This window comes from Mustelus asterias, chromosome 3 (genome assembly GCF_964213995.1).
Source record: "Mustelus asterias chromosome 3, sMusAst1.hap1.1, whole genome shotgun sequence".
Lineage (NCBI taxonomy): Eukaryota > Metazoa > Chordata > Chondrichthyes > Carcharhiniformes > Triakidae > Mustelus > Mustelus asterias.
The window spans coordinates 123,962,177-123,974,987 of NC_135803.1; the positions used below are offsets into that span (position 1 = coordinate 123,962,177).

The following is a 12,811-nucleotide window of genomic DNA, read 5'->3' on the forward strand; positions in this document are numbered from 1 at the left end:
TTTTCAACTTTGTAGTTTTACATTTTTATGGTTTCTCGATGGCATTGGGTAAGCGTCAGGCACAATAAATCAGCAATATGTCATGCGCGCCAAAGTTATTTAGTCACCACAATCAAACGGCTCATCAGAAGTTTGGCAGAACAAAAAGAGCCACATACCAAATAAAGAGCCTATTTTAAAAAAAACAAGAGCATCGATAGAAACAACAGTAACAAAATAACTTGATATAAACTAACCTGGATCCACCATAACGAATGTATTCTCAGCAGAGTTTTTTCCTGCTACGTCATTCCATGTTTTTGGAGGTGGTGTTGGTTTGACTGGAATTTTGAGTGGATAGTTCTCTGTAGTTGAAACTTCCGATGTCATTCGCAATGGCTCAACTGTTGTCTGTTTGAAAGCTTTACTTGTTTGACAGCTGGTTACGTTTGAAAGGTCTTGTCCACTGGTTGAGTTTTTGCCTTCTTCAGTTGGACCACTTTGATCTCCAGGTGATACCTCTGAGTCAGTCTTATTTTGTGTCTCAGTTGTTGCAGTCACAACATTCTCCTGTTTCTCCACTACTTCTTTCCTTGAACCGTCTTTACTTTCCTCTTCATCACCTTCTCCTTCTTCTCCCTCTCCTTTCTCGCCCTCATTTTCTTTCTTTTCATCTTCACCTTCTGCTTCACCGGTTTTATTAACAGCAGAACCACCCTCTGAGCCTGGAGATGACAATGCTTCAGTTGTTGAAACAACAGGTCTCACTCGATGTTTAGTGGTTGAAGCCACAGAGGGAAGGCGTGTAGGCCACACAGTACTAGGAAAGGAAGGAACACCACCACCACCAAACCCAAGGCTTGCAAGCAAGGTACTTGTTACCACAGATGCCACAGTGGTTTGACTTCCACTGGATGCAGGGCCTAGGCCAGTTGCCATAGAAACAAAGGGTAAAGTAAGACCGGAAGAAGTCCAAGTAGATGACCCAGAACTGATTGGTGCCATATCAGCTGAAGAGGCAGGAGAGGCTGTAGGCTTCAGTGACATACCAGAAGAATATGAAGAAAAATAAAAAGGATACAGTGTAAGTAGAAATATTGGACATACCATTTTGGTTCTTATTATTATAGAAGCTTCGAAAAGAAGCTTCAACTTCTACACTTTTTTCATCATCTCCAAAATCTTTCTTTTCATGCTCATTGTAATATTTTGTCTCTTCTCCATTAGGAACTGCACTTCCTTTAACATTCTGTTCAAACAAGAAAATCATAAATACATAAGCTTCCCATTATACCTATGCTTCTTTTCAGATCCTTTGTTTGTGGCTCCATTGACTTGCTGTATTAATATCAGAGATTTTTTTAATGTTCTGTTAGCTTTTTTCAGAAATCCATTTGAAATGGAAATTCAAAGTGTATTTAAAAAGACAAAAGAATGACAATATTAAATACGTGCAGTCTTTTGAACTCTTTATATATCACTTTTCTTTTCCTCAGCTGATAAAACAATTCAGGTTAAAGGAATTTTCACAGTAAAAATTTTACAATTTTCAGTTTTTATTCATTGAAACTGTGGTTTTTGGAGTGAATTTTTTTTCAATTAAACTAATCAGCATCAATAATAAGAAGAAACTAAGATAGTATAACATTTGCATTGCATTACGTTGCAACTGGTTTTACCAAGTCAGTACTGTCTTTATAGATGAGAACGTAATAGATGCACATGTTGAGGCGATAGCCTAGTGGTATTATCACTAGACCATTAATCCAGAAACTCAGCTAATGTTCTGGGGACCTGGGTTCGACTTCCCCCACGGCAGATGGTGGGATTTGAATTCAATTACAAAAAAATCTGGAATTAAGAATCCACTGATGACCATGAAACCATTGTCGACTGTCAGAAAACCCCATCAGGTTCACCAATGTCCTTTAGGGAAGGAAATCTGCTGTTCTTACCTAGTCTGGCCTACATGTGATGATGTGGAGATGCCGGCGTTGGACTGGGGTAAACACAGTAAGAAGTTTAACAACACCAGGTTAAAGTCCAACAGGTTTATTTGGTAGCAAAAGCCACACAAGCTTTCGGAGCTCTTAGCCCCTTCTTCAGGTGAGTGGGAATTCCGTTCACAAACAGAGCTTATAAAGACACAGACTCAATTTACATGAATAATGGTTGGAATGCGAATACTTACAACTAATCAAGTCTTTAAGAAACAAAACAATGGGAGTGGAGAGAGCATCAAGACAGGCTAAAAAGATGTGTATTGTCTCCAGACAAGACAGCCAGTGAAACTCTGCAGGTCCACGCAACTGTGGGAGTTACAAATAGTGTGACATGAACCCAATATCCCGGTTGAGGCCGTCCTCGTGTGTGCGGAACTTGGCTATCAGTTTCTGCTCAGCGACTCTGCGCTGTCGTGTGTCGCGAAGGCCGCCTTGGAGAACGCTTACCCGAATATCAGAGGCCGAATGCCCATGACCCGTCACGGGCATTCGGCCTCTGATATTCGGGTAAGCATTCTCCAAGGCGGCCTTCGCGACACACGACAGCGCAGAGTCGCTGAGCAGAAACTGATAGCCAAGTTCCGCACACACGAGGACGGCCTCAACCGGGATATTGGGTTCATGTCACACTATTTGTAACTCCCACAGTTGTGTGGACCTGCAGAATTTCACTGGCTGTCTTGTCTGGAGACAATACACATCTTTTTAGCCTGTCTTGATGCTCTCTCCACTCCCATTGTTTTGTTTCTTAAAGACTTGATTAGTTGTAAGTATTCGCATTCCAACCATTATTCATGTAAATTGAGTCTGTGTCTTTATAAGCTCTGTTTGTGAACAGAATTCCCACTCACCTGAAGAAGGGGCTAAGAGCTCCGAAAGCTTGTGTGGCTTTTGCTACCAAATAAACCTGTTGGACTTTAACCTGGTGTTGTTAAACTTCTTACTACATGTGATTCCAGAGCCACAGCAATTTGGTTGACTTCCAACTGCCCTCGGGCAACAAGGGATGGGCAATAAATGCTGGCAAGCCAGCGATGCCCATTTCCGATGAATGAATAAAGAATAAATACATCACCGATACATTTTTAAAAAATCAAATTGAATGACAATAGTATTATGTACTTTTATCCTTTAAAATATGTACTCGTATTGTAAGAAAAGCAGTGGGGATATTGTTGTAGGCCTGTGATTGCTTACTCCCTATCTGTCAACTCTACTCTCTGGCAGTAATTTACTCACAGGAAGAAAAGAGTTTAAAAAATCTTTCTGAATCAGTCAAACTGGTTTATTGGTTATTGAGTAGAACAGAGTGTTGCTTCGGAGTATGTTGAGAACTGAACTGTATTTACTGCATGTTTTTAATATGGTGGAGCAGTGTTGTAACATCTCAAAGTTGGAGGGAGACATGTTAATTCTTCCCACTTTTCTCACATTCCACAGCCAGGGAAGCATCCAAGTGGAAGGACAATCAGAGAAACAGCTACCATTGGACTGCTATTTTAAGCCATCTGGTGGTGGGTTGAAGAATGGCATTTGTAAACGCCAACTGACTGAAGTGGGTACATAGCATGGCAAGAATTTTGCAGTGAAGAGAGGGGAATAAGAAGATGGGCTTTATTTTCTCACAAAGTGTGAGGAGAACATAAAAAATCTTACATAAAGATCTTGTTAAAAGCCAGAAAAGGCAAATAAAAAATAAATATTTAAAAACATTCCTCTGTCAAGGTGGTTTAAGATATCAAGGGGGTATGTGTAGTTTTATTAGCACCTCACATTCAGCTGCTTGACACAAAATGCATAGGTCTACTATTATTAATATTTTTAGAAATCACAATACATATGTAATTTGCATTCAAGTTGGCACCTCTGATATTATTCAAATAGTATACAGCAGTATTTTCTTCCCTCCCTTAATTATAGAGTCATCTCACTACAAATTGAAAAAAAAACATGCATTAAATATTTTTTATCCAACAAATTGCTGGTTGGGTAGAATAGTCCTTGCATTATACAAAACAGTCTTGTTTATAGAAGTCTCATATTTTGATCAATTATTACATTTTGGCTGTTCATCGGTGATTATGTTGCAAAGAATGAAAAAAAGTATGGCCTGCATAGGCTGATGCTTAGATATAACAGTGACATACAAAAGTAATAAATTTTATATTAAAATGACTGGGCTAAGCTCAGAATTCCATTTCAAAATTCACTGAATTCCCCGTGTCAATTGCTCCATCGGACCGAATGCATTTTCAAATATATAGTGCATTTATCTGCAATATATTATTCACCTCTTGGTGGTGCTGTCATAAGGGTTTTCAAAACAATGGGCTGGATTTTACGTTTGCAATCGGGTGAGCCATCCCCACCCTCCCACCACCCCCTAAGATGACCCTGTGAGGGCAGAGTCTCCACCCACCCTAAACTCGACTAGATTCATTCTGTTCTTGAATTTCTAGAAAATATGACTGAAGTAATTTCCACCTCTAGTTGTAAATTCAAAAATTAGCTGCTTTAAATGTGAACAATTGACGTAGGACAAATTAAATTATTTATCCATTGTCAACTTAACATTAACATTCAAAACCTTTAGAACGTTTCCTTCATATCTTTTACAAATAAACATTCTTCAACATATTTTGCTGCCATCTGCTGGTGAACCTTGAAGGAAACAAAACACACAAAAATCCTCAAAGGTGTTAAGCAAGTTGAAGTAGGAAACATTGGCAACCACTAAATACACATTAGATATGTTTCTGGTTAATTTAAAAACTGATGTTTTTTAACAATGTTATTTTACCCAGGTTCATTTCTGAACTTGCAATTGAAACGTAAATGTAAAATACTAAACAGAGTTTAGTTAAATTGTTCAAAGATGAACATTCTGTTTCCCTGAGAATGATAATTTGCATTTTAAATCCATATGAAAAGCACAACTATGAATTTCAAATTTCTTTTCATAGAGGCATTGGGGGTCCAGGGAGATGGATCATGATGCTTCTTCTGTTTCAGGCCCCTTATTCTCCCCCACCCACTTTAACCATCCCCCTCAATTATGCACAATGTTGTTTCCCCTTTCAAGATTCACCAATCAATTCACCACAGAATCACAGACAGATCCTAGTAAAATTATGATGCCCATTGTTATCATCTGATGACAAATATTGCCTGATATATATGCAACATGGGTCATCAATATTAAGAGCAGAAATAATATTAATGCAGTCTTCATTTGTGTGCCCCATAGTTGATAACAAACCAGGGAAATACAAATTTTACTTTAACAATATTCTGTAATATTATCAATTTGACAGGAAAATACCTAATTCGTTATTTATAATGCAGAAAGAGGCCATTCAGCCCATCGAGTCTGGACTGACCCTCTGAAATAGCATCTTGCACAAGTCCACTCCTTCATTTCCTTCCCCCCCCCGCCACCACCCTATCCCTGTGTATTTACCATGGCTAATCCACCTAACTCACGCATATGTGTGCAGACATTAATACTGATTTCAGTAACAGTTTCCGCTCCCATTAATATATTCTGCACCTTACACCATATGAACACAATGGCAGTAAATTCATATTTGGGGCAAAGATTCAATACTTGCAACCACAAAAATTGCACAACATCTTTTCCATTCTGTACAAGTAGAAGAAATTCTCCTGCCTGGGTGCATGATATTATTCAATATAATTATTTCATGCTAGGGGTACAATTGGATTGTATTTTATCAACGACAAAATGGAATGATTGAGCAACACAAGCCTTCACTGTCAGTGAAGCCCTCAGGTTTCAAATAAAGGAAACAGGGTGGATAAGAGTTTTGAAGTGCATGCAGTGGGATTTGTATCGTCCTAGGGTCGACAAAAAAGTGGCTAGTGAGATAGTTGATGCATTGGCTTTAGTTTTCCAAACTTCAGTAGATTTGAGGAAGATTCCATTAGATTCGTAAATAGTGAATGTAACCCCTTTACACAAAAAGGAAGTCAAAAAGCAGGAAACCATGGGCCAGTTAGCTTAACAACTGTCCTAGAGCAAATACTGTTTAAAAATAAAGGGACGTCCATTTAAGGAGATTTTTTTCTCTCAGAGGGTCATAAGTCTTTGGAACTCTCTTCCTCAAAGGATAGTGGAGGCAAAAAATTTGAATGTTTTTAAGGCAGAGGTAGATAATTCTTGATAAGCATGAGGATGAAAGGTTATCGGAGTAGGCAGGAATGTAGAATTGAGGTTAATAGATCAGCCATGATTTTATTGAATGGCAGAACAGGCTCGAAGGGCTGAGTGGCGTACTCCTGCTCCTAATTCATACGTTTGTATGTCCTTTCCCTGCAGTCTCAGAAAACCACAAACTGAACATCTCCAGTGACTGCCACATTACCTCATTTATATTGCAGCACTGTTACCAATTGCAGTTCAGACTATAAAGTTGCTATTTGGAATGAAAAGAAAAAATCTGTAATGCTTAGCTGCTGTGTCTTGAAACTGTTCACAGGTGAACAGTGATATAATTTCTTCCCATTTTTCCTGCATGCACTCCTGGAGATAACGTGTTATTAACGTGCTGCCTTTTAGAGAGACAAGATTAATTTCTACACTTACCATTCTTGTTTTTATAATCCTGGTTCCTTCAAATATTCTAGTTGTGTTGGCTGGAAAAGGAACAAACACAACTTTTAATGTAAAAAAATGAATTAAAATAAATGAATTTACAAATAAAAAAGTTATAAAAGAAGCCATTTTGAAAAGTAACATAAAATAAATGTATCTCCTGGTCATAATTGGTTGGTGGTGAAAACATATTCAGCAACAGACATTTGATCCGTTTAAAAAGACAGATTGCAAGGTAATGTTTATAATTAACATTATGCAAGTCATTTGGTCATACTTGATTAGAATCACATAATCAGAACTCGGTATGGTCTGTTCTGGAGGAAGTAAGCAAACACAAAAGACTCAGTATGCTGCAGCTAGGCAGTGTCAGATATTGTCTTCTACTCTTACGTTGTAAAGCCCATGAACTGGCATCCATTTGTTTCGACTTCCAAGTAACCACTCAATAACCATCCATTGGCCCTCACTTGGACTCATTGGACTGCAGCATTTCAAGGCAGCAGCTCACCACCACATTCTCAAGGGCAACTAGGGATGGGGCAATAAGTGCTGGCCAGCTATCCTTGCCCATGTCCCACGAATGAATAAACAAAAACCACACAAAGACTCACACGCAAATGGTTCTTTTTTTATTGGAATCTAAGATTCGAGATTTAGATTTAGATAAGGCTAACTGCAAGGGGACAAGATAGCGACTTGTCCATGGTAAACTTGGAAAATTTGTTAATGGGTTAAACAACAGAATCAACAGAGGAAGTGACAAAAAAATGATCAGGGTAGGGCAGTGGATTTTGTATACATGGACTTTAGTAAAGCCTTCGATAAGGTCCTTCATGGCAGGCTGATACAGAAGGTGAAGTCATATGGAATCAGAGGTGAGCTGGTAAGATGGATACAAAGCTGGCTTGGGCATAGAAAGCAGGGAGTAGCAGTGGAAGGGTACTTTTCTAATTGGAGGCCTGTGACAAGCAATGTTTCACAAGGATCAGTGCTGGGTGCTCTGTTGTTTGTTATATATAAAAATGATTTGGCAGAAAATGTAGGTGGTCTGATTAGTAAATTTTCAGATGATACAAAAATTGGAGGAGTAGCGGATAGTGAGGAGGATTGTCAAAGGATACAGCAGGATATAAATCGGCTGGAGACCTGGGCCGAAAGATGGCAGATGGAATTTAACCTGGACAAATGTGAGGTGATGCAATTTGGAAGGTCGACTGCAGAAGGAAAGTATACAGTAAATGATAGAGCCCTTAGAAATATTAGCATACAGCGGGATCTAGGCATGCAGATCCACAGTTCCTTGAAGGTGGCAACTCACGTGGACAAGGTGGTCAAGAAGGCGTATGGCATGCTGGCCTCCATCAGTCAGGAGTATAGGAATTGGAAAATCATATTGCAACTATACAAGACGTTGGTTAGGCCGCATTTGGAGGAGTGTGTACAATTCTGGTCGCCACACTATTGGAAGGATGTTGCTGCATTGCAAAGGGTGCAGAAGAGATTTACCAGGATGTTGCTTGGTTTGGAGGCTATGGACTATGAAGAAAGGTTGAACAAACTTGGATTGTTTTCATTGGAACGTCTGAGGATGAGGGGGCAAGTGATAGAGGTTTACAAGATTATGAAAGGATAGAATGGATAGTCAGAGTCTTTTTCCCTGGGTTGAAGGGTCAATTACTCGGAGGCATAGGTTGAAAGTGAGAGGGGGAAAGTTTAAAAGGGATGTAAGGGGCAAGTTTTTCCACACAGAGGGTGGTGAATGCCTGGAATGCGCTACTGGAGGAGTTGGTGGAAGCAGTTTCAATAACAATGTTCAAGAGGCATCTGGATAGATACATGAATAGACAGGGAATAGAGGGATATGAACTACGTAGAGGCAAGAAAATATTAGATTAGAACGGCATCTGTGTTGGCACAGACTTGGTGGGTTACAAAGGATTGTGCTGTACTGTTCTTTGTTCTTAATCCCCAGGACCAGATAGCTTCTATCCCAGGTTTTGAAAGAAAATAGACGAGAGCTTTACAGGTATCCTAACTATGATATTCCAAAGTACTCTCAATTCGTGAACAGTTCCTTTAGATTGAAAAATTGCACATCACTCCACTATTTGAAAAAGGTTAGAAGGGGGAGCCAGGAAATTATAGACCAGTTAGTCTAGCATCTGTGGTCAGGAAATTACTAGAATCCATAATTGAGGGTAGAGTGACCAAACACCCTCAAAAACATTCAGCTGGTCAGAAAGAGCCAGCATAGGTTTGTAAAGGGTAGGTCGTGTCCTACAAATCTGACTATTAAAACCACCGCTTTCCTTTTTGTTTTCAAACGATTACTATCTGGTAGCGAAGGTTGGTTGAAAGTACTTGTGCAGCCGATGAGAGAGATCTGGAACTAGCTCTATGCTGATCCATAGCCTTGAAACAAATTGCCACCATGTGTGTCAAGGACTTCAGGTACAGTGGTTAAATAAATCCTTCACCTGAGCCCCTTCCCCTATTTACTAGTTCAGGGTCCTTGTGTCTGCCCTATTTATATTTCCCACGAGGATTCTGGTCCCAGTCCAGTTAAGGTGGATCCTGTCTCATTGGTACAGTTCCCTCCTGTCCCATTACTAAGATCATAATAAGATCAAAAGAAATAGAGAACCAGCAGTAAGTCATTTGGCCCATTGAGCCTGCTCCACCATTCAATATAGACTGTATAATGCAATAAAATGTCTGACAAAAGCTAGTGGATAGCAAAATAAATATGGAGACAGGCAAGTGGACCCTGCAGTACCTGAACAGCATTTAATGTCTGGAAAGAGGAAATACTTGCAATGACTTTCAATTGCTGGCTGCCCATTTTTCAGATGAAATTTAAAATGATATTTAATATTCATTGGAAAGTTTGTAGTTATCACACTGATGCTACCTTCAAGTAATGTAAATGGACCAGGCTGTTTCTAGCTGAGAGGTTCCCTAAACTTCAGCTATCGTACCCTGATTGCAACTATCAGTTGCAAATGGCTGGTCTGCACACATCGCACACTCCTCCACTTAGTTGTGGCAGGCTTTAATAACCTAACCAACAATCCTTACATGAATCACTGGAGGCTGCACAAAATAAATAAAGTTTTACTTTGGGAAAAGTAGCGGTGTGATAACTGTATTGGACAATTGCCTCATGCTGTTGCTGCAATTCTGTGGAAAGAAAATGGACCAGATTAACAAAATGATCTATCTACCCGTTTTGACCTGCACATAGTCAGCAACGTTTATAAGGCACAGATGGTGGCAGCGATCTGGAACTAGCACCATATGGATATGGAGCCTCAAAGCAAATTGCTCATCATTTTTGGGTGCCAAGATCTTCAGATAGACTAGGTGGCAGATTATCGAGATTGGAAAAGGAGACATAGAAATTGAGGAAGTAGGTGACTTTGGCAGCCATTAGCAGCGAAGGCTGGTTGAAGGTATTTGTGGAGCTGGTGGCAGAGATCTGGAACTAAGTCTCTGCTGATCTATAGCCTTGAGAGAAATTGCCATCATGTGTGTAAAGGACTTCAGATACAGTTGGTGGTATATGGTAGATGGAGGCACCCTTGCACTGGTTGGGGGGGGGGGGGGGGGGGGTGAGCCAATGTAAGCAGTCGGAGATTGTGAAGTGGTTGGTGAGCAGTTGGAGAATGTGGGGGAGGGGTTGTATCAGTTGGAGATCGTGGTAATGGGAATGAGGAGTCGCAGATTGTGGGGGCTGTGAACAGTGACAGACAATGGAAAAGCTGTAAGCAATCTATGGGGGAATGGGGACAAGCAGAGATTGATGGATAGTCTGGACATTTGGAGATTGGGGAGGAGCCTGACTTTGTGGGAACTACCTCATGGACCTTCAGACCTGTCTTTACTTACTGAGAAAACCTGGAGGTACGCAGCCTCTTTAAAGGATTTTACTGATCTCCTGAGATGGTGCTGAGATGGCCTCCAACACTGTCTCCATTAAATGAGTGGGTTCAAGGCAGTTTCAGGTCAAGTTTGAGAATGTTTTTCAAGCCTTCCACCTGTCCACCCATCCTTGGCATTAAAATTCCCCATCGACATTCCAGACCTGACTTGTGCAAAAGTGAACAAAATAATGGGAGAAATGTCTCTGAATCTAAATCAAACTGCAGCAAACTGTCAGAATGACAATTGATCTCCAATAATAACAAGTTTACATCTGCTTCAATGCGAGGCAGGACAATCCTTATGAAAAATGAACTGAGTAACGACACTGGCACTGGACTTGCCATGCAAGGATGACAGTGTCTATATGACGACAATAGGACCTGTGTGCTGAGATCTTGTGATGTAGCCCTTTGAAAACAGACATTCAAACATTCCACATGCAACTGAATTATATGTTTATTTAGCATTCTCAACACACATTTTTTCCAAGACCTATATATCTAGGCTGTACACCTTGTGTCACCCTTGGTTTAGTGGTAGCACTCTCACTGAGGGGTCAGGAAGTTGTGAATTCAACCCCATCCAGAGTCTCGAGCACATAATCCAGGCTGATACTTCAATGGATTACAGAGGACGAGTTGTACAGGTTGGAGATGATGGGCTGGATTTTCGACATGTCAGGACAACTCAGCAGGTCTTTCAAAATGGTGGGTGGGACCCGAAAGAGAGGGTCCAGTGTCATTTCTGTCACATCCCAATTTTTACCGTCAGGAGAAGGGGCAGTTCATGAATCACACAGGTGTGAAATGTTAAAATGTTGGGCCATTTGAAATTAGTGCTGATTCTAAGGGTCTTAGAAATGACAATTCTATGGAAGAAGTGTGAACACTTGTGAAGGGAAGCTTTAAGTATCTTGATCTGAAATGATTTTTTAAATTAATAAAAAACAGTCTGCATCTTTCACTTAGTGTAAAAAAAGACCAGACACCTCCTACTGAAGTGCATTGATCGACAGGTCATCTGGATTCGAAAAAAAAATTAACCATCAGTTTTTACAATTTCAGACTCCATTATTTACATTTCCCAAGATTTGTTATTCTCACTGAGCCTATTATGAATGCTTGGCTGAGTTTTAAGAGGTCCAGAATCACTTATCTTAGAGGGGACTATACAGACATTTTGATTAACAGTTTTGAGAGGTTATTAAAGGATTAGCTATCTTTTACATGGTTGGATGTTTGTTTTTAACAACTGATTGGCCAATTGAGGGGATTCAAATTTATTGAATGGGTTTCCTGAATGCGTTTTTCAGTATAAAGCATGTTTGAATGAGATCTTGATTAGCTTATTAGAATTTTCTTTCCATCTCCACATGGCTCCTGTCGTTTGCACAAAGTGGCTATTGAGTGAGTGACTGCGGGCCGGGAGCATGAGGAGAGAATGGGCAAATGAGCGGTCATGGATATATGAAGAAGAATGAGGGGATGGGTAGGGGGTGGGGTGTGAGAGATGAAGGCCAACGGGCCGAACAGCCTTTAACGTAACTGAGCCAAAGTTGCAGAGAACCAAAGGAGGCCTTGTAATCAGCCCGCTTTGGCACTCACCACCGATGGAGCCACTTCTGAACTGTCTCTGGAGACGAAGGGCCCAATTCCATCCCATCCCCTGGCTCTTAGGAATGAAAATATGTTGGGTGGGGCTCTTTTAAAGGAGACAGGTTTGTCATGTCAGGAATATTTTAGTGAAAATCCAGCCTGATGCCTTCGGATTAGATTAATGCTTCCCAACTTTATCCCAGCATGGTCCCATTTTAAAGCCCCAGGCTTTGTGTGACCCCAGAGAGAAAACCTGGGGGGGGGGGGGGCGGTACAAGAGTTATTGAGCGAGAGTGCTTAAACTGCAGGGTTTTTTTTTAAACGCCCACTTTGTCACAACCATTTTTTGCAGCAATTAGGTCTGAATCTGTCCGTTAAGTTACACCCACCATTAGAAAAAAAAACTCAACGATTTAAAGGGGCCTGCCAGTTGTTAGCATTCAGTCCGTGCTCCATGGCAGCTGTTGCTGCCTTGGAACTCGATCCAAAATCTTGTCTCCTGACCCACAGCCCTGGATTAGATGTTAAACTATATTGCACTATACTGCCCTCAGCTACAGGTAGATGTAGATGATCCCATGGAGCTAATTGAAGAAGTGCAGAGTTCTCTCAATGCCCTGGCCAACACTAATCTGTGGACCAACATTATTAAAACAGACTAATCGATCATCTATCTCATTGCTGTTTGTGGG

At 40.5% G+C, this 12,811-nt stretch overlaps 1 protein-coding gene across 1 annotated transcript in view; it reads right to left on the minus strand.

Moving 5' to 3' along the window:
* Positions 1–12,811, minus strand: part of LOC144491556 (receptor-type tyrosine-protein phosphatase gamma-like) — a 711,057-nt gene that overhangs the window by 126,183 nt on the left and 572,063 nt on the right. The window contains exons 11-12 of the mRNA XM_078209530.1: positions 6,589–6,638; positions 237–1,014 (exon numbers count right to left, since the gene is read on the minus strand). Of these exons, the coding sequence (XP_078065656.1) occupies positions 237–1,014; positions 6,589–6,638 (828 nt within the window). The remainder of the gene's footprint in view (positions 1–236; positions 1,015–6,588; positions 6,639–12,811) is intronic.